Below are 26,287 nucleotides of genomic sequence, written 5' to 3'. Positions count from 1 at the left end.
CCCCTCTTTCTCGCCTGATGGTGGAGTTTACTTTTTTTTTTCTTTTTTTTTTCCCGAGGCTCGTGAAAGAGCTAACATTAATCACACAAAAAGACAAACCGACACACAAAACACAAAAAACAAGGAGCGGCAGACAAGATGGGGAGAGAGGGGGAAGGACACGGAAGAGGGGGAAGGACACAAACACAACATTTGAGAGCAGGGACATCGGGAGGACTTGGGGGGAGGTGGGAGAGGAATAAAACATATGAACACTGCAAGGACTCTGGGGTGAATTACCGGGGGTAGAAAAGATCAAGGTTTTCGATGGGGAAGATAAGAGATGGTGGTGAACAGCTGTTTTAAAGACCTGGAGGGAGGAGTGGGATTGAAGGGAGTGGGGAGTTTGTTCCAGAGGCGGGAGAAAAGGGGAATGAAAGAGTGAAGGTGAGCAGAGAGCCTAGACTTTGGCAGTTTAACCATAAGAGGGTTGCAGGCAGATCTTGTGCGTCCTGAAGGAATATTGGGGTGACAGAGCACAGAGAGAGCTGGGGAAGCAAGGCCGGAGAGGAGTCGGTAGAAGACAAAGACCACCAACCTGCCTGCGGTGAGTGAGTGAAAGGCCCTCGGGTTGACTACATCGCAGGAGATTCCAATGATTCTGAAAGCTTTGGCCTCAACAGCGTGAAGCCGAGCAAGGTGTGAGGCAGGAGCACCAGCCCAGAGGGGGGAACAGTATTCCATTGAGCTGTGGATGAAAGCCTTGTATGTGGTGAGGTGCTCAGGTGTGCCAAGGAAGGACTTCGCACGACGGAGGATGCCCAGTCGGCGACTGGCTTTGGAGGCCAGCTTGGAAATGTGGTTTTCCCAAGAAAGATCATGGCAGATAGTGAGACCCAAAAGCTTGAGCGACAGAACTTCTTGGAGAGGATTGTTGAGAAAGTAGATGGGACGGTTGTCCAGTCAGTCCTTTCGGAGAGACATTGTAAGAGTGTGAGATTTGTCAGGATTGAAAGACATGTTCCACTTGTTTGACCAGTCTGTGATTTTGTCCAGGTCTGCAGAGAGTGAGGAGGCTGCAGACTGCCGATCTGAGGGATGAGGAATGGAGCGACAGAGTAGAGTCGTCAGCAAAGAGATAGAGAGGATTTTCAAGAGAGTCAGAGAGATCATTGATGAAGACCAGAAAAAGCACAGGGCCCAGAACACTACCTTGGGGAACTCCAGCCTGAACAGGAAGAGGAGATGAGAGAAACCCATTCAGGGCCACACGTTGACTACGACCAGAGAGGAAGTCCGCCAGCCATGCGTGGAGATTTCCATGGATACCAAAGGAGGAGAGTTTGGTGAGCAGAGCAGGGTGCCAGACCGTATCGAAGGCACGTGAAATGTCAAGGGAGACGGCTCTAATTTCCTGTTTGGTGTTGAGGACCTCCATCCATTGTTGAGAAAGCAGAAGCAGCATGTCCAGAGTAGAGTGACCAGGTCTGAAACCAAATTGATGATCAGAGATCAAGCCATTGGAGAAGAGGAAAGATTTAATATCTGAAGCAATGATGGATTCCATGACTTTGCTGATAATTGGGAGAAGGCTGATTGGTCTGTAGTTGCTGGGATCTGTTTTTGCACCTTTTTTGTGCAAAGCGGTGATGTTGGCTGATTTCCAAGCAGATGGCCGATGACCTTGAGCAAAAGAGAGGGTGAAGAGAACAGAAAGGGGGAGTGAAAGAGCAGAAGAACATGATTTTAGGACCCGTGGGCTGATGCCATCAGGACCAGTTGCAGAATCAGAGTCGAGGGTTGACAGAAACTTTTCCACCTTGTCAGGAGGAAAGGACACGGAGTCCAGGAGCAGCTGGGTACGGTGGGTACAGAGAGGGATGGGTACAGTAAGTACATGGTACAGTAAGTTACTTTTAGGACTTGTTTTTTGGTTTTGTTTCCCCCCCTCTTCCCCCCCCCCCCTTCTTCCTTTTTTGTGAGCCACACTTTGGGCTCTTTCCTACATAGTTACAAACTCCGCTTCCCCACAACAAAAACCCCGGCATGCCCCCTTACCATTCTGAAAATGGTGAGGCCATTGAATGTTTTTGTAGGGTAGGTGGTTCTACTACCAAGGGTTGGTTGGAAGAGGGAAAAAACAAAATATCTATATCTACCAACATGGGTTTTTAATGTTTTCCTGGTCTAAGGTGGGTAACCATCATCTTGGCTATCATGACCTGCATCCACTGAAAAGGAAACTTATCTATGCAACACTTTCAAACTATGCACAATAATGGTAGTTGTTCAGTGCTATCGATGTTTATCTTGTTTTTCAAAGTGAACAGGAGAGGATACCTTTGAAGTTGTTCATGAATGTATATTGCGTTATTATTCGATTCTGAATTTGGCCCAAGGGTTGCATCATGACCGCGGTGCAATTGTGCCATTGATGCAGTGCCCCTGCATGTTCAGGCAAGAATATACAATTTGTTTAAGGTGTCGGTGTTTTCACAAAAGGCACCAACTAGTGCCCACTTGCTGGACGTAGTTCATGTCAATCCGATGAAGATGGCAGGCCTTTGTCTAACTAACATCAGTTTATTTCTCCATGTGAAATGTCCGAGTTTGACATTCCCCAGGCTAAACTTGGACTTCAGTGTCCATACCTACAGGCTATCCTGCCTGCCCATCCTTAGGTGACTGGACAAAGTATGTCGTATGCAGCCTATGGCTGCTAGTTACATCATTACTGGTAGTCATCGTCTATGCTGCTGATGCAGTGCCCCTTCTCCAGTAAGCTGGTACTCATTTTGCTGACCTCAAAGGATGACTGGCTGAGTAAACCCACCTGGAGTTATTCAATGGCATTACGTGCTCGAACTCAAGACCCTGAGATCTTAAGCCAGCCACCGTAGCCATTAGGCCAACACCAGGCTTTATGGATAAATTGATGCGTATGTTTTATTTGAGCCAAGTATTCAGGTGGGAACCACAAATCAGAGCATTTCTAAGCCCCCTCTATTTGTGTAAGTAAGCGTAACGTGTTCAAAGTACCCAATATCGTGGTGCAGTTGAGGGATGCTAAAGCTTTGGCTTGTTTTTGATTTCTACAGAGGCGACAGAAGAGGTTTCCTTGGAAAGTCCAGAAATGTCTGCGGTCCGGCTTAGCGATAAGGCTCCCACAATCATCCCAGTGAGTAGCACAGCCAAGTCGGTCCTCACCCCTGATCCCACGAATATCCCTGCAGCTGCTGATCAGGGTGCAAGGAAGCTGGTGTCATTTCGGAAAACTAGTGAAGAGGTAAGATCTTTGGGGTCTTAACACCCATAGCGCTCACCTTTATTTTAAAGAATTTGTTTGTGAAACTATTAAAAGGTTCCATTAGGTTAATTTTTGAGATTGTAGAATATGCTTTGTTTTCTGGAGTTTTGGGCAAGTTTCATTGATGAAGGAAATATTCTGAGAATTTTAATCCTGGAATAGTGTCCTTGAGGATATTACCATTGCAATCTTGAATTTTGTGTTTATATTTCCTCAAGTACCTTCTCCCACTAACATATCGTACTGTCGACCCTCGTGTTTCGCGGGCAGGGTAATTCGACGATGTGTGCGCCGTCCCTCGGATGGACGTTAAGCTGGGTGTCCAATCTGTCAACATTAGTTGCTGGACGTTAAACGTCCTGTCTTTGATGAAGGGGAGGTGAGCTATCGCCGGCACCCTGAACAAATTGCAAATTTGTGTCGTAACATGTATGGGGGGGCACTGCAGCAGTGGCACCACCATGCTCATGTGAGAACTGATGCTAATCTGTGGCCTCGTGCTACAACCAGTCATTTCCCCACTTTGTTTTGTAAATGTGTACATTTTGAGACTGGGTGAAGAAAAGTGCCAGACATAAAAGGTTACTTTATTTATATCTTCCCCCTTCCCCATTCCATCACCCTCCCACCCCCAACAGAGTGCCCCCACTTATCTTTTATCCTTAATTTGTGCTTCCTCAATACAGATAACTTCATTGACTTCAGGGTATATCTTTGGATGTTCTCGCTCAAAGTTTGGTAATGCACAGAGGTGGCAACGTTTGTGAATAGGTATGGGGTATGGTTTTGCTTGCATGTGCTTAACACCCCGACCTGTTTGCGTCCCCCAATGGGTGGACAGTACATCGTGTACTGCCTGGACCCACAGCGTGGCAATTGCTGATGGGGGCTAAAATATGCAGCCACATTGAGTTATTAGTATATCTGGTGAAATGTTTGCTACCTGTTACTTACGTATAATAACTGCTTTTAGTCCATACCCTATCTTTTGCATGTGTATTGGTGCTTTCATGACGACCTGTATGTCCACAAATGTCCACAAACCTGTATGTCCACAAACAGTGACCACAAATATTGTTCCCTTGACAATCGTATTACCCCCAAGGGAGGGCGCACTGGCCTAGTTGCTTGACGAGCAGCAAATTATATCCAAATGACATGCAGCAGAGCTTAAATCCACCAATAACCATTAAAATAATTGAGATTTAGATATACATTCCAGGTGGATGCTGCTTTCTAGATTTTTAAAATAAATTTGGAAACTGAAATCCAAATTTATTTTTTTTTGGACATAGTTCCATCACTGCTGTGTCTGAAGAACTATCTTCGGTTCTTCCCACCCAGCACTACCAGACCGCAGCAAATTGATTGGGGGATTATCCACTGCTTCAAACTAGCTTATACACGTGGTTTGTGCAGTGGAAAATAAGACCTCTACGACATCTCGAGATTAAACTGTATCCTCTTGGCACTGTTTGATTAGCACGGGCTCGCAGGAAATGGAGCTGTCCACAGTTGAGAAGTGCTTCTCCCAATGGTATCCCCACACTTTTTGAAAAAATACGGGAGGATATTGGAATCTGGTCTGTCTGTCATCTAAACCTAAATTGTTGTACAGAAATTCACCAAACTTGTTATTTATAACATGACAATAAGGTGCGAGAGTATAATTTTTGGCCCTGCCTCGGGTGGGTTAAAATGGTCAAGTACCGAAAAATAAATTGCAGGCACATTTTAAACATTTTTGACAAAACTTTGTTTGTGCAATCAACATTGGGACATGCGTTAAATATTTCATGGCTTTGGGGGATTTGACCCTAGGTTCATGCCCCAGGGGGTAGGGACTTAATGTCACAGGGGTCAAAATGGAAGATTTTTATTTATTTATTATTAATTCAAAATTAGAGACAGGTGTTGGGGGTCAATCCTGGTGGACCTTTATGCTTCAATTGCTTTCAATTTTGACCTTTTTGCTATCAATTTTCCTTTAGGGGGGAAGCATGGGGATTTTCAATGGCATGCCATCAACTTCCCTATGGTTAAGAAATTATTCAGAAGATGTCCTCCTTTTTAATGATTTTAATGAATGGTTTTTAAATGATTTTTAATTTAATGATTTTTAATTTTTAATCCTTTTTAAAGAAGATTCCTTTTTAATGGCCTTAAAACGATCGTTCATTCATTCATTCATGTCCTCCCAATCTGTTTGTCTTAACGGCCCTGATGTTTTTATTTATTTTACCTCTGCCACCGAAGGGGGATGGAGGTCATGTTTTCACCCTGTCTGTCAACAAGATATCTTAAAGTTGTGGATGGATTCGGACGAAATTTCGCAAAGTGGTAGTGTATGTGGCTAAATGATTAGAAGGTCTGGATTCGGATCCGGCTACTAGAATTTTTAGCGATTCTTCACCATTGAGAGATGAGGCCAAAAACAATACAAAGCAGGATATCTCAAAGATTTGGACGAAACTTGGTGGATGAGTTGGTTAGGTGACAAGGACAAGCTGATTAGATTTTGTTTCAGGTCCGAATCCAGATCTGGCCTATCAGTGGGATACAAAACATAAACTGTTCACTGTTCAGCCTTGTGGAGATATGCGCTCGACCGAGTGCCTTTCTAGTTTTGACTGTCACCCTTTTGTGTAACTTGTTGCCGTCTTTGTTTTCATCACATATGCATTAAAGGAGGAAACTTGTGATTTTTGTTTTGGTTACAATGTGGACAAGAAATGCCATCACAAATACCGTATTTTCCAGTGTATTAACCACGTTTTATCGGCCAAAAAGTTAAAAGGTGGAGGAGTGGTTGATACACAGATATAGACAAAGAATCGCTCTTGAAAAACAATCGATGCTGAATTTCAATTGTATTGTAATCGTCATACATCTACCAGTAGATCTATGCTCTACATATCGGAAAACGTTTTGAGCTTTCTAATCATGTAAAACTATATGTACAAGCGATCTCGGTTGCACCTTTTTGCCCGTTCTCATGCACAGTAACCCCGACATGTTAGAGTTCCTGTCGATTCTGATTGACAGGAATACCCACCTGATGAGACCACCTTTAGAGGCCATTTTTCCCCACAGAGCAGGGGTTGGCCTTTTTTGGGCACCGTGGTCCCCTTTTTGAAGCAGTTTTATGGCCGGATGCCCTTCCTGCCGCCAACCCTGTTAGTCGCCTCTTGCGACACACAGGGAATTACCAGTGACCTGGTACTCAATTTGCCGACCTCAGAAGGATGACAGGCTGAGTCAACCCCCCTGGTGTTAATTTTGCGATCGACCAGGATTCGAACCCAGGATCCTAGGATCCCAAGCCGGCACCCTAACCGCTAAGCCAACACCAGGCTTAGCCAACACCTTAGCCATAAGCCACCAACACCAGGAATACCCACCTGATCTCACCAAAATAATTATTGACAATAGCTAGTCTAATTACGGATCACCCACCTCAAATAAGCTTGTGTGCAAACTTCCGTGCATCTGACAACAGGCTAGGGACGGTCAAGTGACGCTCAAGAAGGGACTCTTTGTGCTTCGCGTGCCTCATTCTCAACCTTAAGTGGGTGGCTTACATCACGAGATTGTCACGCAGACCCTGACCTGTCTTTGATTCGATCGGTAATAATTTTAATCATTCGTTCTACCCTGTTCGAAGCAAGAGCGTCCACCGATCTTTACGTATCATCCGTTCTATCAAGATGTCAAGGTGTTAATTCAACGCAGCGTTCAAACTCTGTCCGCCAGTCTGCGGAAGAGTTTGGCTACTGGGAAGCGATTCGGCATGGATGTACAAACTTATTTAGTTCTAGATCAGAAAATAAAATAATATTATGTCGGTGGGGTAGAGATACTTTAGAACAGGTAGGATGTATAAATTAACATGCTCCGTTTGTCGGGTAGAATCACCCCATGTAATAAGTATTTGTTTAGCCTGGATGTCGGATGAAGTTGTTTCTGTCCCCGTCACGAGGGGGCGGGGCATGTTCTTTAGCTTGGGGAATAAGGATAAATTATCCCTGTATGTCTTACCCTATGTGATTTATCCTTTATCCTTTGTCCCTTATGGCACCGCAATAGACAAGCGCAGGAAATGCCTGTCAATTAAACCACACTAAATAACAAAACTAACCGGAACCCAGATGACGCACTTGGGCTGATTACCCCAACTGGAAAGGACGCATAGGACGAAAGATCCGTGAAGACGCCCCGAGGAGTGGTGATTGGCCAGGGCTTCTGATTGGCAGGGAGAAGGGCGGAGCAAGAAGGCACCGACTAATTGGCAGAGGGAACGGCGAGCAGGCAGGGGCGCGCTGATTGGTGGGGAGCTGGACGTGGTGGTGGTGGCCTGCGGGCATTGGTGAAGTGCCGATGACTTCACGACCCGACGTTAAAAGAACCTTCGGACGGACATTTTGTTCTCGTTTTTTTTGCCCTCGACGACCTCTGGCTCCCTTGTTCTTCTCCTCACACTCTTGTGCCTGTTCTCGTTCTGGACCTCAAACGATTGTGCTTGGACCGACCGTGTTCAGAGACGCCATCGGAGATGTGCAGAGGCTGCAGGAGGAGCTGCGGCCCGGGAACTGTGGTTCTCCGTGCGGACGACGCGTGGATGGGCGTAGCTTGCCGCTGCAGTGCAACGAGGCCTGGTTCCCGCCAACGCGCGTAATTCGCGCGCAACGTAGCCAGCACCCCGGACCCGATCGCTGACCCTGATGAGGTTCAAGCCGATTGAGCTAAGTGCACCCACACACAATTATTAGCGCTGAGGAAGCGCCTCTAGCGAATGACTTCCAGCCAGTGTAACGCGAATTCCTGTCACAGGAATTCTGAGATCATATAAGTGTGACGTGGCAGTTCCTGATTGGTTCGTGTTGGGGAACCCCTTCTCGCTGCTGACGTGACGTAAATTCGCGCACGCGCACTGGTGAAGCGCGAGATTCGGCCCAAGGTTATTATTATTATTATTATTATTATTTTTGTATACAAGATCGAGGCTCGAACCATGATCGAGGCTCGAAATTCCATGCCCGAACCTCAGCGCAATCCAAGAGGATTCACTTGTTTTCATTTAACTTTCCCATTTGGCTGTTTTCAAGTCTGGTGTGGGGGACGTCCCAGTTAGGAATTTAGTTTATCGTCATGCTTTTTTGTCCCGGCATCCGTTTTAATAAACCCTTTTGTTATTTTTCCTGGACATTTCTAAACCCGGCTTTTGTTAGTTATTTTCTGCAGGTTGAAGACTACCCGGCAGGATCACTAGTGAGTTTCTTTTACACTTTGGTGATTTATTTGTTAAAAGAACCATGTCACTGATTGTCTGTCGCAGCAAGAAGTCAACAACAGGATTATATCACAGGTGGCGTGGCAAAATGTACGGACAGGTGCATTTGACGATTGGCTTCACAGTCGGGTATACAACGGTTGTTGCGTTCTGTATTAGTGGAAAACAACTGCTGCACGTCTCCAAAAGTTATTGCCGCTTCCTCTGGAGATGGTCCGTCAACTCGACAATGCTGTTTGTCATGGAGTGGTGGCTTTACGAAATTACGGCATGAAACAGCGTGCTATTGCTCGGCAGTATGGCATCACAAGGTCAGGTGTCAAAGATCCTGAAACGAAATGCTCAGAGGGGTGTCCCTACTCCAATACCGAGGCCAGGACGTCCCCGCAGAACCACAAGGAGGGATGATCACCAGCTAAACCGGTTAGTCCGCAATGGCCGTACCAAGTCAGCTAATCGGCTTAGGGCTGAGTGGCAGCAACTGACAAATGTGCCTGTATCCAGAAGCCTAGTCAACCAACGACTGGTTCAAGCAGGCTATCGTGCCAGGCGTCCCCAGAGAAAGCCACGCCTGACCAGACAACACTGCCAGCGCCGATTGCAGTGGGCCAGAGAGCACCGTCAATGGCAGCCACGACACTGGAATCACGTGATCTTCAGTGACGAGTCTAGATTTCTGGTCTATCGTCAAGATGGCCGCGTCCGAGTGCGCAGACAAGTGCATGAAGCCTACAACAAAGATTGTATCGTGCCAAGAGTCCAAGCTGGAGGTGGTGGGGTGACCGTTTGGGCTGCTTTTCATGCAGGGGGCAAAACTGACCTGGTTGTTCTGAATGGAAACCTGAACCAGTTCAAGTACAGGGCCATTTTGGAAGAAACATTGCTTCCATTTGCTCGTGCAGCCTTTTGAGGAAACTGTTTTCTAAGATGACAATGCACGGCCTCATCATGCTCGCATGATCCAACACTTTCTTGCTGTCCGTGGTGTAGAGCATATGGAGTGGCCTGCCTTGTCCCCGGATATGAATCCGATAGAGAACTTGTGGGCAGAATTAACGTGTCAAATCGACCACTTGGACCAGCAGCCGACCTCTGTGCGTGAATTGCAGCAGGCTATTGTCACTGCATGGCAAGCGATTCCTGTCCAAACCTTGGCAAATCTCGTGAACAGCATGCCTCAACGTGTACGTGCTCTCCTGAATGCTCGTGGGGGTTACACGAAGTACTGAACTGTAATTTTACTGTCCGTAATCCCAGTCGTAATTTAACTTTTGTTTTTGTTAACAAAATAAATTTGGCTAACATGCAAAATTTCTGAATAATCTTTCCGAATAATCCTCTCCAAGAAGTCTGTCACTCAAGCTTTTGGGTCTCACTATCTGCCATGATCTTTCCTGGGAAAACCACATTTCCAAGCTGGCCTCCTAAGCCAGTCGCCGACTGGGCATCCTCCATCGTGCGAAGTCCTTCCTTGGCACACCTGAGCTCCTCACCACATACAAGGCTTTCATCCGCAGCTCAATGGAGTACTGCTCTCCCCTCTGGGCTGGTGCTCCTGCCTCGCACCTAGCTCGTCTTCACGCTATTGAAACCAAAGCGTTCAGAATCATTGGAATCTCCCGCGATGACACTATCTCCGAGGGCCTTTCACTTAATCACCGCAGGCAGGTTGGTGGTCTTTCTGTCTTCTACCGACTCCCATCCGGCCTTGCTCCCCCAGCTCTCTCTGGGCTCTGTTCCCCAAATATTCCTGCAGGACGCACAAGATCTGCCTGCAACCCTCTTATGGTTAAACTGCCAAAATCAAGACTGCTCACCCTCACTCCTTCATTCCTCTTTTCTCCCGCCTCTGGAACAAACTCCCTCACTCTCTTCAATCCCACTCCTCCCTCCAGGTCTTTAAAACGGCTGTTCACCACCATCTCTTATCTTCCCCAATCCAAAACCTTGATCTTTTCTACCCCCGCTAATTTCACCCCAAATCCACTTTTTTGAGGTGACTTTTGACTTCTTTCCTGGAAGTCCTTTGTGTCCTTGCGTTTTATACCTATCCTGCCTCCCCCCAGGCCCTCTCCCTCCAAAAACATCTCCCGATGTCCCTGCTCTCAAATGTTGTTTGTGTGCTTCCTCCCCTTCTTTCCCCATCTTGTCGACTGCTCCCCTTTTTATATACTTTGTTTACTTGTTTGTTTGATTTGTTTGTTTGATAAATGTTCGCACTTTCACGAGCCTCGACTCTGTATACACAAAAAAAAAAAAAAAAAACTTCTGGAAAACGTACAGAAGTTTAACACAGTACTGTCCATGAATTGAGTTCGATATCAGTTTACATCACTTTCAAGGATCAATTTATTTGTTTCGAAATGTCAAATGTGGTTTTTGTTTCTTTTAAAGGTCACATTAACAAAATCTAGAATAATTTCAACAATTCCAATGAACTTTTGGTTCTAAGACATCTTGAAAAGTAAGTTCACCCCCACAAAAAAAATATTCCATATTAAATGCTGTGTGTGTGTGTGTGTGTGTGTGTGTGTGTGTGTGTGTGTGTGTGTGTGTGTGTGTGTGTGTGTGTGTGTGTGTGTGTGTGTGTGTGTGTGTGTATTGTTGCGGATCTCTCGTTCCCATTAGAAAGGGGGGATTAAACCCCTTTTTCCCCCTGGGTCTTCGGGTCCGCGAGACCGAATCGCCACTTCCGGGCAAACGTGAAAAAGGGTTTTGGGACAAATTCGCACGTACCTTTGGTACCCACGCTGCCACGAAAGCGGGGATCGAGCCACGCTTAATCGAGTACGCCCGAGCGGAATGCGTATCACGTGACTCGTGCTGTTACTTTTATTGGAACCCGATTTGAGCGGTTGTATTCGTACCATGCGAAGCCAATGGATGGAAGACAGGACGGTCAAATCAGAGGAAGAACACAATTGATTATTATTTACAATGATCCAGAATGAAAGGAAAGGGACACAGTGCAGAGCTTGATCAGTTTTACTTATACCCAGACAAATGGGCCCAATCACTCACACGGGATAATGGAAGAAGAGCAGGTTCACGTGCCAAGCGCGCTTTGCTGTCAGTCGCCCCGGGACAGCTCGCCCGGCGTTGCTCTCCGATGTTCACGGCACGTATCAGGGCGAAGGCAGGCAGGAGGAAATCCTCGCGGCGCGTATGCAGGCAAAGGCAGGCAGGAGGAAATCGCGCATCTGTGGCCCGGTGCGGGTCGTCCTTTCGAGCGCGCGACTAATACAGTGCAGAGCATGACCCGACGTGCAGAGGCTGCAGTGTGAAAGTTCCTGTACAATAGGCAATTCAATTCCTTGTTTTGCAGCTCCACTCGCGTTCTCGTCTGCCTTCTGTGTTCTGCGTTCTGACTCACGTGCGCCCTGCTGCTGTTCTCGTGCGCTCTCCCGTTCTGCCACGTTCTGGTTAATAGGCTCGGGGCAGGACCTTCTATGGCACCTCCCTGATCTTGCCCGAATGTTCCAAGCCCCGCCTCCTGCCGCAGTGGTAAGCCACTCCCCTCGAGCCCTGATTGGCGGCTCGTTGCTTACCGTCCACTCCCTCTGCAGCTCGTCCCTTCGGCCTCGGTAGACTTGCCCAGGCCTGCCGCGTGGCATCCCAGCGCCAAACCAAAAGCATCAAAGCAAAGTGCCAAAAGAACACCCAAGCTCACTGGCCTACTCAACGCAAAACTAAACACAGGAAAGGACTACGCTTACATTTACTAAGAAATAACTGAACTATCGCGAGGCTTCATGTTGTGGTGTAACTAACTAAGAGGGGAAATTAACCTTTATTCCAAAACCGCAACTATATATATATGTATATATATATATATATATATATATATATATATATATATATATATATATATATATATATATATATATATAATTATTTTTTTGGAGGATTAAATACACAGTTATGGTTAATACACCAGAAGCTATGGTACATGGAAAGTGATGCAAGGCGTTTGTGCAGTCTCACACCGCAAAATCGTTTTTCTCTGCTCTATCACGGAAGAGATCATCGACCATCGTGTGAATCAACTTTATTTGTATTTCAATGCGTTATACCACTTACCTTATTTAGTTTGTTTTGAATACTTTCCGCGAATGTTTTGTTTAGGTTGAAGAAAGCAGTGGCGATACCTTTGACTTGCACATAACGGTAACAGATCCAGAGAAAGTGGGTAAGTAATGCTTTGGAATTCTGCACAGTTCAAGTGATCATTCCTGCATCCTTGGTGAATTTACCAATCAATGGATTTGAGTCTGTTGCTTGATGTTTGAATATTATTTCCCCCTTCTAGGCGAAGGAATGTCTGCTTACATGGCGTATAAAGTTAACACCAAGGTAACCTTGTCGCTTGTTTCAAACTGTCCTTTTTGGTGGTGGTTGGATTTCTTTGTTTTAGCATGCGTCGTGCTGATTGTGTTACAGACGACACTCGCCATGTTCAATCAGAAAAACTATTCCGTTAAGAGAAGGTTCAGCGATTTCCTCGGCCTGCATGAAAAGCTAACAGAGAAGCATACTCACAGCGGCTTGATCGTCCCTCCTGCGCCAGAGAAGAGCGTTATTGGTGAGATACCGTGGGCTCTTGGAATTGTTTTTGACAGCCCTTTGTGATGGTGCTTCAACTTTGACCCTGGCTTTTGTTTTTAAAACCTAACACGGATCTTGTATGCATGAATTGCCAAAAACTTTGTTACCTTCGTCACCGAAGGTGGATGGAGGTTGTTTTCACCCCTGTCTGCTTGTCTTGTCGGGTGTTTGTTTATTTGTGAACAAGATGTCTCGAAGTTGTGGACGGATTTGGACTAAATTAGGCAGAGATGTAGTGTATATGATGAGGACGAAATGATTAGATTTTGGTGAAGATCTGGCGAGTCGAATTTTTTTTGAAGTGATTATTCTTCATTTAAATGATAGGGCTAAAACCGATACATAGCAGGATAAGTTATGGACGGATTTGGATGAAACTTGGTTGACCGTGTGTGCGTGCGTGAGATGAGGACGAATCGATTTGATTTTGGTGAAGATCTGAATCTGAATATGGATTTGGATTCGAGGGTTATTTAATTTTTAAGTGATGCTTCACCATTGAGAGATCGGGCGTAAATCAATTATATAACATGATATTTAAAAAAAAGTAATGGTTGAGTTATGACTAAACTTGGTGGACGAGTTGATTAAGTGACGAGAACAAGCCGATTTAGATTTTGGTTCAGGTCCAAATCCGGATCCGGATTTGCTCTACCGAGTGCAGTTAAAGTATTACAATGAGGTACTCTGTTTAGCTTGGGACATTTTATTTTGCTCATCTGAGTTGAAATTGTTTGCCTTTGTGCAGAATTATTTAGGATTAGTCTGGGTATCTGGTGCTGCAAGGGAAAAGTTACATCGGGGTTCCGGCACATGTGCAACCCGGCGGTGGTTTCAGAATGTGTTGGACATTGAAAAGCCGTGGAGGTTACCTTTTTCCTGTGTGCCGGCGTCAACACTGCCTGGCCCCACATCCTATATACACTTCATAACAGTCTTTGGTGGTCTCAAAACGGTCGTCAAGGCCTGTGTGGTAGCTCGAAACTTCACCCAGATTCTGAAGTAGACACCAAAATTCTAGGACGTCTAGGTGCTACGATTCACCTGTGAAAGAGTAACAAACGCTTGAAATTATTTACAAGATGCACAAGAAGTCATAAATTGAACTTCATTGACTTAAAATAGAAAATTGGCTGCAATATCCTTGTCAGGAAACCCTTGTAAAATGTGCAGCTTGTCTGGAAATTTCAGTGCTGTTTTCTTCACCCAAACCTTCATATTTGTTTGCTGTTCCACCTTATCTGTGTATCTCTTGCCACAAATCTTCATTTTCAGCATGCATGTTAAAGCAGGAAACTCGTGATGATCCAAACACACATTTCATCAAAAATTACCAATCTGCATGCACTGCTCTACCTTTCCTGTAAACCATCTAATGTCAGACATGAATCCCCATCAGTCTTTATTTTATTTTATGCTATACGTACGCTCCGCTCCATTCTTCCCTGTGCATTCCCAATACTCTAGTAATCTAGTCTCTCCCAAACTTCTTGCATTCTACTCCCTCTCCTATCATCTCGATTTAAACCCCCTCCCTTTCCATTCTTGACCGCTACTTAATTCGTGACTTTCATTATTCCGGAGGAATGACAAAGGTGAAGGTCGGAAAGGAAGACCCTTCTTCGGTCGAGTTTTTGGAGAGGCGCAGGTCTGCTTTGGAAAGGTATGAGCGTGTTTATTATAAGATTTGATTTGTTTCCTGAAGATGTTTTACAGTTGGAAAGCTCCGAGGCTTATAATTATTCTTGCAAAAGACGTTTTGTGGACATTATCTTAGCAACAAGACGTGGTCATACCCTGAACGGTTCTTCACATCTTCCGAAGGTACCTTCAACGAACCTCCAAACATCCCACGTTGATGCAGGATCCTGACTTCAGGGACTTCCTTGAAAAGGAAGAGGTAACTTTGAGTTTGAATGAATGATGTGGAAGCTTTTAAAACGCCGGGTTATACGCTCATAGAAGCAGCGGGAAAAGTCAAATGGATAAATAGTGGGATGAAGGGGGGGGGGAGAGACTGTTGCATGGACTGCGGGATTCAAGGATGATGGCATAAAAAGTGAATCTGCGCTTGTGCAGGTGGTGTTCAGGTGAAACTTTTTGTGTACTCTGTAAGATGTACTATGTGCCGCATTTTAATCGAGCTGCAGAGACTGTAAATTTGTCATTGGCTCGCAGCTGCCAAGGGCGGTTAACACTCAGGCATTCAGCGGGGCCGGCATTCTACGAATGGTGACCAAAGCGGCTGATGCTGTCAACAAGATGACAATCAAGATAAATGAGTCCAACTTGGTAAGGGCCAAATCACTGGCAGTGTTTAATGGCTCTTATTAATAGCCCTGTGTTCTTAACAAACATGTCAGCCTAGCAAGGCTCCTTTGTACATGTTTTCCCACACCTGCTGTGTGTGTGTGTGTGTGTGTGTGTGTGTGTGTGTGTGTGTGTGTGTGTGTGTGTGTGTGTGTGTGTGTGTGTGTGTGTGTGTGTGTGTGTGTGTGTGTGTGTGTGTGTGTGTGTGTGTGACAGACAATGCTTTAATTGAATCCCAAGAGGACACCTCCCTCTCAAACACCCCCCCCCCCTCTCCTTGTGTTTATTTATTTGGAGTAGGAATCCATTTGCAAAATCGTGGTTTTGTTGTGCACAATTATTGTAATAAAAGTCTGAGGTTCTAGCTCCTGCTGTTTGATTATTACTTTAATTATCATTTTGCTTTTGTTGTTGATCTTGCTCTTCTTTTGTGTTTTGCTGCTGTGCACTTTGGTTTGCAGTGGTTTGAGGAGAAGCAGCAGCAGTTTGAGTGCTTGGACCAGCAGTTGCGGAAACTTCATATTGGCATAGAGTCTTTGGTCGGACATCGTAAAGGTCGGTTGGCGGAATGACCGGCCCGCATTCAAGTTGCTACGTTGCTCTATACTTGTGGTAATGCGTTGGTTGTACTTATTTTTTGTTGCTTTAAATACGTGCAGAGCTTTCCACAAGCTCTGCAGCATTTGCAAAGAGCACCGCGATGCTGGGTAGCGCTGAAGACAATACTGCATTGGCACGTGCACTCTCCCAATTGGCCGAGGTGGAGGAACGCGTCGAACAGCTTCATGCAGAACAATGCGATGCAGATCTCTACCTATTTGGTGAACTTATCGCCGACTACATTCGTCTGCTGTCCAGTATAAAGGTGCTGCTCATCCTCGATTCCATCTTATTTATTTATTTACCTCGGGTTCTCTCTGCCTACATTTATTCTTCCATTTCAATTTTATTTTTGTACATCACTTGACTGCATGTACTGTTTTGTCTAGCTTGTGCAAAAAATTGTACTTGGAACTGCACATGAGGTAAATATATTTTGCTATATGGGATTTCAATTTTGTGAATTGTATGCTCCAGCAGGAGGAACAAGTGCAATGTACTATATTCTTTTTTTGGAGTTGGGGGGGGGGGGGGGGGGGGGTTTATGTATGGATTGTTTCAGAGAATGAGGTGCACGATTTTTTAAAATGCTAAAAATGCATGTGCAGCAGTTTGTGAATGCCTTGGTCCAAAATCTATACTTTAAAATTTTATTTATTTATTTAAACTTATATATGTGGGGAAATTACATGCCTAGACCAGGAATCGAACACAGGTCCTCTGGAAAACCATACCAGTGCCCTCCATCTGAGCTATCTGAGCAACCCTGTCTGAGCATGCAATTTTCCCACGCATATGATTGCCAGGTTATTAATTTTTTAATCCTGTTCATTGAATGAAAATGAATGAACGTTTTAAGGCCATTTTCACCACTAGAGCGGGGGTTAGCCTTGCGGGCCCCATGACAATCATGGTTCCTTGTTTTGAGGCAATGTTTTTATGGCCGGATGCCCTTCCTGACGCCAACCCTTGGTCACGCTCTCACGATGTGCAGGGATACGGTGTACCTATTCTAACCCGGGGTACACACGGGGATCATTCATCCCAGCAAGCTGGTACTCAATTTGCCAACCTCGGAAGGATGACAGGCTGAGTCAACCCCACTGGCATTAATTCAGCAATCGACCGGGATTCGAACCCAGGATCCTAGGATCCCAAGCCGGCACCCTAACAGCTAAGCCAACACCAGGCTTAATTAACAAGCATTCTGAGTATTGCGCTGCAATACATGTTCCCTACCAAAGTTCAAAGTGCCATAACTTTGTCAAAAATGATCGAATATACAAATTTATGCACGGTTGATGCTGGTTTTCAAACTTGATCTGAGGTATGCTGAGACACGTGTGTCACGCCTCGCCTCGTTGATAAGCCCTCAAGGTCGCTCCGTGGAGCGGCCTGCACGTATTGCACTGTGTGAATTATATAAATTACCAACTCGCGGTCTGAGGTAGGTACTAGCGATTCAAGAGATATCCATTTTTTCATGGCACATTGGAGAAGCCAATGCGAGGTTTCTTCTTCCTCAGCTTGTCAACTCTCAAATGCGATCGAGTTTAAAAAGTCAGAATTTGACCAAATCTGTTTTATTCGTTTGTTAATATACCTCAGCTATTGACAAATCTTAAATTAGAATTTTATTTGAGGTTAAAATGACCGACAGGTCGTGTCCAACGATGCTTTCAGTCTGTACATGTGATAAATAATTAAATCCGCACACCTGACACCTCTTCTTCTTCACGCAATAACTTCTAGCTTCCAGACCGTACATCCAATCATCTTGAAATTTTGCACACTTGTTACTCTTCATGACCTACTAAAGTATGAAGTTTCATGTCGATCAATAAAGCGATTCAAGAGATATCCATTTTTAAAATATTTTCGTTTAATTAACGATATCTGCCAAACCACGTGACCTATCGCAAATTCCAAAAGGATATTTTAGTAGACTGGCATGCGGAACAGATCTGAAGTTTCCCCTCGATTGGATCAAAAATGAGGGAGGGGCTCGGTTTTAAAGCTTCATGCTTAAAAACGTCATACCTCTGAAACCATGTGACGCATGACGAACACAGGTCGTACGCACGAACTTTTTTGTTCGTCAAGGGTATACGATTCTGCCTGCAAAGTTTGGCCTCGATCTGTTCAGCCGTTGCAGAGAAAAAGGGGTTTTCGTGTTTTCACGAGAAAAAATATGGCGCCCGAACCACGTGACCTGTGACGTCATAATTACCATTAAAATATTCTACAGACTGAGTCCCTCCTATGGTGAAAATTTGATCTCAATCAGTCCTATTATTGCAGAGAAAAATCTTTTTTAAAGGAAATTAAAACTTAAAATGGCACTGAGTTAAGGATCAGAATTATCAGAATTCCCAAAGTTCAAAGTGCCATAACTTTGTCAAAAATGATCGAAACGTCGAAGTTCGAACTTGATCTGTAACTTATCATGAGGAAACGATGTGCCAAGTTTGAAATCATTAGCATTAAGCGTTTAGAAAAAAAAGTCCGGAATACTGTTCTTTGACTGACGGACTGACGGACTGACGGACTGACGGACTGCGTGCAAACCTATAGTCCCCTCCGGTGTACACCGGTAGGGGACTAATAACCACCATTAATCTTTATTTATTTTTAAATTAAGTTGCTACTTCCATTGCTGCAATATCTTATGAGGTTCACAGAATGATTGGAGTTTTGGGCTTAGGGATTGCGATGCCTGTATTGGTGTGTCAATCTTGCTTCCTGTGCTCCAGTGAATTTGTTTGCTCACCATCCATCCTTCCAACCTCACCACCCTCCATGCAACATCATGACCTGGGGGAGGGAGGACACAAAACTAGCGTCTGCGTTGTTAACCAAGGCATTTGAGTTCTCATTACTCGAAGGAGGAATTTGTTACCACGTCTGCTTGTCCCCTGTCCTAGGCGGTATTTGACCAGCGAGGGAAGTGCTGGCAGCGATGGCAGGATTCCCAAAGCATGCTGCTTAAGAAGCGAGAGGCAGAGGCAAAGCTCCAGTGGGTGAACAAACCAGACAAACTGCAGCAAGCAAAGGAAGAAATACATGAGGTGAATTTGTTGGTTTTGTTTAATCTCCGCAGTGACCGTATGGCTCGTTAAGACAAACGGGGAAATTATCCCGGAGCGTACGACATGTTGCACTCATCATTTGAAAACCGTCATAAACGCTTCTTTCCTTGTATTGCCTTGGCATGTTTTGGGTTTTCTTATGTTTTGTGCTTATTTGAGGTCTCTTCTCGCAGTGGGAAGGCAAGGTTGAGCAAGGCGAGAGCGAGTTCGAACTCATTTCGAAAACTATTCGAAAGGAATTGTCCAGGTTTGAGGTGAATTTGCAACAGTTGCCATTTGAATTGCTGTATCTTGGTTATCTTGAGGTTTCTTCTTCATTTGCCGAATTTTGAATGTTTTTGTCTCGTTTCAGAAAAACCGAGTGAAGGATTTCAAAAGCATAATAATCCAGTATATAGAATCGTTGATAAACACCCAACAGCAGGTAACACTTGATTCCTGGCTCTAACTTTCGGTTCTAAGTTGTCATATTATGCAAATGACGTGTTTATTCTGATGAAAAACGTCTCGTGATCCGATGCGCAAATTTCCGATTGGTGTTTGTGTGATGCGTCTGTCAAACGAGTTTATTAAGAAGGGCAGTCCTTGTCGCGTATGGACAAATGGTTTTGAAATCTAGTTCAAGGTGGCACTGGGTTACATGTTACCAGTGGCAGTCCCAAAAGACTGACGTGACTGGTACGATATAACTAGGATGATAAGACAAAGGGAGACTATTCCAAAATTGGGATAATAATGGGGACTAATTGATGCAGGTGGACAACCAGCGAGAAATTTAAGAGGGTGATAAGATGAGGGTTTCTTGATTGTGCTACGACGTGGGAGGGAGAGGGCAGGAAGAGGGATGCCAGATAAAACTCTGATAAAACGGAATGGAGAGCTCCGGCTGTTTTGAGATTCCAATGGTGTGGAGTTAATCCCACCTTATACTTTGTACTAAGGCAAACTCAAATATGGTGCCTCATTCCCTAGTTATATCCACTCTTTTTGAAGAAAAAAAACATTAAAAAAGGGAATATTGTAATCTGCTGTCCCACCACATGGCATGTAGTTGTGATCACCACCTGGTATGAAGATGCAAGAGCGGTTCATTTTTGGCTCTGCCCTCTGGGGTGTTGTCAAAAGGTCAAATAACAAAAAGTGCAAAAAAAAAAAAAAATTATGAAACTTTGTTTATGCATTCAATGTTGGGGAACGCATCAAGGATAACGATTTTTGGGATTTGCCCCAGGGGTTGGGGACTGTCACAGGAGTCAAAACTCACCATCACTCATTCTCTCACCGCAGGCAGGTAGGTGGTCTTTGTCTTCTACCGACTCCTCTCTGGCCTATCTCTGCCTGCTCTGTCTGTGCTCTGTCTCCCAAATATTCCTACAGGTCGCACAAGATCTGCCTGCAACCCTCTTCTGGTGAAACTGCCAAAATCAACTCACCTTCACTCTTTCATTCCTCTTTTCTCCTGCCTCTGGAACAAACTCCCTCACTCTCTTCAATCCCTCTCCTCCCTCCAGGTCTTTAAAAAAGCTGTTCACCACCTCTGTGTTCACCATCTCTTGTCTTCCCCCATCCAAAACCTTGATCTTTTCTACCCCTGGTAAAACACCACAAATCTGCCTCTTTCAATCCCCAACTTCTCTCCTGAAATTCCTAGTAGTGTTCATTTGCTCTATACCGCATACCCCTCCCTCCTCCTCCAGCCCTCCCCCTTCCACAGATCTCCTGATGTCCCTGTTCTCTGCTGTTGTGCTTGTGTACTCCCTCTCTCTCTCTCCCTTGTCTCCCACTCCCTTCATTGTATGTTTTATGTCTGCATGTTTTCATGTTCAATGTGTTGGCTCTTACACGAGCCTCAATTCTGCATACAAAAAAACCACAAAAACAAAACGATTATTTATTTATTTTTAACTGATATTGGGTCATGCTTGGTGGAACTCTTTTTGCCATCTTTAAACTTTCCTTTTGGTGGGAAGCGTGGGGACTTGCAATGGCATGCCATTGACTTCACTTTTTTTTGTGATATTGAACACTCAAAAAAAACCTCAGCACCAGCATGTGGATCTGTTGTCTTTCCACCACAGGGAAGTGACCAAATGTTTTGCATACGATGCTGTTTTGTGCTACTTTACATGCAAGGGAAGCTTTTTGTGGTGACTTATGCAGATTTGGTTCTGTAAATTAATCTTTGCAGGAAATATTATTTGAGGCCTATAGGTGAGGCCTTTGTTTAGAATGTGTATTTATATATATTTTTTGTTTGTTTTTGCAGCTTATCAAGTACTGGGAAGCTTTCCTTCCTGAAGCCAAGGCTATAGCTTAAAGTTGCGTATTACCTTTTCCTTTGCTGGTAAATGACCATCACGCTGCAAGGGTGGATTTTGTTCCCTTGAACGCGAGGGAGCGGGTGGAAAGTTGCTTGCAGTTGAAGTTGATTGCTCAATCTTTGGGAAATATGTAAAAAAAAAACAAAAAAAAACAACCTTATGGTGATTTGTACACTGTTATAATTTTCTTTCTTTTTTATACAATCGTGGATGTCGAGATTGTGGGACGATTTGCACAACTTGGTTAATCGGTTGGTGATTAAACATGCACATTTTCATTTCCAAAAGCCAAATGCCATTTCCTCGGTTCATCTGTCGTGCTGATGGCCTGTTGCCTTAACAAATAAATTTTATATTCTACAATGCTCATCTATGCAACATGTCATTTACTAATAGTTTAAAAACTGAATTTTTCCCCTATTCCCAAGCCTTGATGCTTGAACCGTGAAATTAAATAATTGGAAATTGATGTGATGGAATGATGGAATATGTTTCTGTATTTTGTAGGCTGTCACAATTGCCCGGAGCAGGGGTTGGCAACCCAAATAACAAAACAAGCCATTCTTTCAAACTCGGTCAAACGTTATATCTTAAAAGCAGCTGCGATGCATGAAAACCCCCATTTAATTGATTTAATAAGGGGTCGTACACAAAATACATGACATTTTAGGAGGAGGGTGGTTGGATGTTTCCTGGAGCATTGGTGTCACGTGACACCATCAAGCAATAGTGTACATTATGGAACTTCTATTTACACTTTGAAAGATCAAGGAGCATTCCAGTGGAATATCAGCATGAACTGGACTTTATCTCTGTTTTGTGACCCATATTTGTAGTCGAAAATGTTTTTTATTCGAAATAGGTATTGCAGTTTGAACAATTCATAATTGTCTTGTACCTTACCAGATAGTCATGGCCAAAAATATTGGCACCCTTGCACTTTTTTCAAATAATGCACCATTTCTTCCAGAAAATTGTTCAAATTAAAAAATATTTTGGTATCCACATATGTATTTCTTTGGTTTGCAGTGGATCAAAACAAAAAAAGCTGAAAAAATTACTAAATCTTGGCTTATGCCACACAAATCCTAAAGTGGCCCGGACAATATTATTGGCACCCTTTAGAAATTGTTAGAAATAATTTGATTTCAAACAAGTGATTCCCCTTTACTTTGGAATTGAACTCACCTGTGGTGAGTTGCATGTGCCTGTAACATTTTAAAAAATCATTCATTCAACCAGTTTGAATGGAGAAAAGGAGTCATTCTGCTGTTTTGTGTCACTGTGTACCACAATGAACATGGAGAAAAGAAAGAAAACCAGAGAATTGTCTGAGGTCAGACAAGATTGTAGCCAAGCATGGACAATCGCAAGGCTACAAGTCAATCTCAAGAGACCTTGATGTTCCTGTGTCCACCGTATGCAATGTTATCAGGAGGTTTAAGGCCCATGGCATTGTAGCCAACTTCCCTGGACGTGGCCGCAAGAAAAAACTTGATCGAAGATTGCAGCGAAGGATTGTTCAAATGTTGGAGAACACCTCAATCAACTGTCAAACAGATTCAAGATGACCTTCAGACACTAGGTATGACGGATTCAACTCGCACCATCCGTCGCCAACTCTATGAAAGGGGGTTCTATGGTAGGAGACCCAGGAGAACCCCACTCCGAAGAAAGCCCGACGAGTTTGCCAAAACACACCTGAACAAGCCAAAATCCTGGGAGAAGGTCCTGTGGACAGATGAGACCAAATTTGAGCTTTTTGGCAAAGCACGTCATCTCTATTTTCACAGAAAACGAAATGAAGCCTTCAAAGAAAAGAACACCTTCCCTACAGTCAAACATGGAGGAGGTTCAGTGATGTTTTGGGGTTGCTGTGCTGCCTTTGGCACTGGGTGCCTTGAATGTGTGCATGGCATCATTAAATCTGGAGATTACAAAGGCATTTTGGAGTGCAATGTTCAACCCAGTGTTAAAGTTGGGTCTGTCGAAGGTCATGTCTTGCAGCAGGACAATGACACCAAACACTTCAAAAAGCACCCAGGAATGGTTCAAGACAAAATGCTGGACTGTTCTGAAGTGGCCAGCAATGAGACCCGATCTAAATCCCATTGAACACATGTGGAGAGATCTGAAAACAGCAGTTGGGAGAAGGCACCCTTCAAATCTGGGAGAACTGGAGCAGTTTGCACAAGAAAAGTGGGACAACCTGCCAGTAGGGAGGTATAGGAAGATCATTCATGGCTATAAGAACCTCATTTATCTGCCATGATCTTTCCTGGGAAAAACCACATTTCAAATCTGGCCTCCAAAGCCAGTCGCCGACTGGGCATCCTCCGTCGTGCGAATTCCTTCTTTGGCACACCTGAGCTCCTCACCACATACAAGGCTTTCATCCGCAGCTCAATGGAATACTGTTCTCCCCTCTGGGCCGGTGCTCCTGCCTCACACCTAGCTCGGCTTCACGCTGTTGAAACCAAAGCTTTCAGAATCATTGGAATCTCCCACGATGAAGCACTCCGAGGGCCTTTCACTCACTCACTGCAGGCAGGTTGGTGGTCTTTCTGTCTTCTACCGACTCCTCTCCGGCCTTGCTCCCCCAGCTCTCTGTGCTCTGTCCCCCAAATATTCCTACAGGTCACACAAGATCTGCCAGAAACCCTCTTATGGTTAAACTGCCAAAATCAAGATTCTCTGCTCACCTTCATTCTTTCATTCCTCTTTTCTCCCGCCTCCAGAACAAACTCCCTTCAATCCCACTCCTCCCTCCAGGTCTTTAAAACAGCTGTTCACCACCATCCCCCATCCAAAACCTTGATCTTTTCTACCCCCGTTGATTCACCCCAGATCCACTTTTTTTGAAATACCGTCTTTTTCCCTGGAAGTCCTAGTGTTTTTTTTGTTTTGTTTTTTTAACTTCTCCCACCCCTTACCACCCCCCCCCCCTCCCTCCCACACCTCCTCCCCCCAATCCCTCTCCCATCCTACAGATCTCCTGATGTCCCTGTTCTCTATTGTAGTTGTGTGCTTCCCCCTCTCTCCATCTTGTCTCCCCATCTTGTCTCCCCGTCTTGTCTCCCCCATCTTGTCTCCCCCATCTTGTACATATCTGATGTCCCTGTTCTCTATTGTTGTAGTTGTGTGCTTCCCCCTCTCCCCATTTTGTCTACCGCTCCCCTTATTGTATGTTTCATGTCTGATTTTTTTTTTTTTGTGTGTGTGTGTGATTAATGTTGGCTCTTTCACGAGCCTCGATCTTGTATACAAAAAAAAAAAAGAAGCGCTTGACTGAAATTTGTCCAAAGGCTGTGCTACCAAATAAGTCTAGAGTGTCAATAATTTTGTGATTGCCATTTCTTATTTATTTTCTGATTTAAAAGTGTATCAAGTTCTGAATCGAAAACCAAGGTTCTGTAACAGTGAAATAAAGAATTATGGAGACCAAATACTTTTGTCAATCAACTTATTTTTTGAGAAAATTGTTTGGGGGGGGGAAAAAAAAAAAGTGCAAAGGTGCCAATATTTTTGGCCACGACTATGATTGTACAGAATAAGTCATTATCTCGGCCACCGAAAAAGGTGTAGGTCAGGTATCTTGTATATGACCCGTAACATGACAGACACATTGATTTGGAATGCAATACGTCTTTACTGTTCACACTTTTTAGACGATATTCCTGACGATCTCTCCCTCTCTCTCTCATCCCATCATGCTTATCTGCTCTATTTCCTTCAATACTCTGTTTATCCAGCTGCAAATCTTTATCCTCCTTTACCAACCTTTAGTGAAAGACGCCAACTGAACAAATAATGCTAGCAGAGGGCACACTCAGCTTAACATCCATCTGAGGGTCGGTGCAATCTGATGTAACACCCTCCTTGCGAAGCACCAATCGGACAGTTTAGTTGTCGGTTGGAAATCTAACCTAGACTTTCCAGCTCATGAGGGTGGATGTGCTTCCTCTAATCTGGGTGTACATCTGTTTATAGAATTGAAAATGTCTGGGCCACTCCACCAAATTTTGCACAATATGCTCGGGGTACTCGGAGTGAGGTCATTGGCACAAAATATTCCCCCCCATGGCAACTTGCAATTTTCACCTGGACATGGAGGGTAGTGCGAGTAGTTTAACCACTGATAACCTGCTGGAAGGAGTGGGTATTTAGTCCAGTAATAATGTGACGACCTCACACTAATTGCAACAGAAGCAAACTCAACTGATTAGTGTATCCTCAATATGTCCTGAATGAGGAAAAAAAAAGTGTTAAGGAATTGCATGGGTGGAAAGTTGAAAAATGCATAAATATGATCCTACCCAAAAACCGATTTTTAGCCCTTTCTGCTAGATTTGACTATGCTGTATTTTTTTCCTTGAAGCAAAAAAAACACATACAGAGTATCAGTGATGAGAATTTATTGTGATCACATCATCACATAACTGATCAACTGTTGATCAAACGATTGAACCAATTAAATGTGTACAGAATACATATAACACTACACAATGTCATCATCGTCGTCACAGGGCATCTGTATTGAGTTAGTGCAGCTGGATCCCCTGCAGTTTCCACATGCCGGAGTGCACTCGATATTGTTCTTTTTGCATGTGCATCTCAGGGTGCTGCAGTCAGCCTGGCAGTTGCACTTGATGACCGGCAGAAGCTTTTCAGGAGCAGGGGGTAGGGTTGTCTGAACTGGCACAAACCCCTCGACACACTTCTGCCATCCCTACTCTGTAGGACGAGGTCCATCTGTAAGATAAGACAGGGAATTTGGTTTTGTCAC

General features: G+C 44.4%; 1 protein-coding gene across 1 annotated transcript in view; it reads left to right on the top strand.

Annotated features, from left to right (window-relative positions):
- Nucleotides 1-21,868, top strand: part of SNX2 (sorting nexin 2) — a 24,707-nt gene extending 2,839 nt beyond the window's left edge. The window contains exons 3-15 of the mRNA XM_068108637.2: nt 3,078-3,265; nt 12,702-12,765; nt 12,886-12,929; nt 13,017-13,158; nt 14,766-14,844; nt 15,006-15,081; nt 15,360-15,473; nt 15,953-16,046; nt 16,151-16,356; nt 19,016-19,159; nt 19,354-19,434; nt 19,533-19,604; nt 21,447-21,868. Coding sequence (XP_067964738.1) covers nt 3,078-3,265; nt 12,702-12,765; nt 12,886-12,929; nt 13,017-13,158; nt 14,766-14,844; nt 15,006-15,081; nt 15,360-15,473; nt 15,953-16,046; nt 16,151-16,356; nt 19,016-19,159; nt 19,354-19,434; nt 19,533-19,604; nt 21,447-21,497 — 1,355 coding nt within the window. The 3' untranslated portion in view covers nt 21,498-21,868. The remainder of the gene's footprint in view (nt 1-3,077; nt 3,266-12,701; nt 12,766-12,885; nt 12,930-13,016; nt 13,159-14,765; nt 14,845-15,005; nt 15,082-15,359; nt 15,474-15,952; nt 16,047-16,150; nt 16,357-19,015; nt 19,160-19,353; nt 19,435-19,532; nt 19,605-21,446) is intronic.
- The last annotated feature ends 4,419 nt before the right edge of the window (nt 21,869-26,287 follow it).

This window comes from Myxine glutinosa, chromosome 2 (genome assembly GCF_964187855.1).
Source record: "Myxine glutinosa chromosome 2, kmMyxGlut1.1, whole genome shotgun sequence".
In the NCBI taxonomy this organism is placed as follows: domain Eukaryota; kingdom Metazoa; phylum Chordata; class Myxini; order Myxiniformes; family Myxinidae; genus Myxine; species Myxine glutinosa.
Note: the sequence above shows the minus strand (reverse complement) of the source record. Positions and strands in the feature narration are given on the sequence as shown.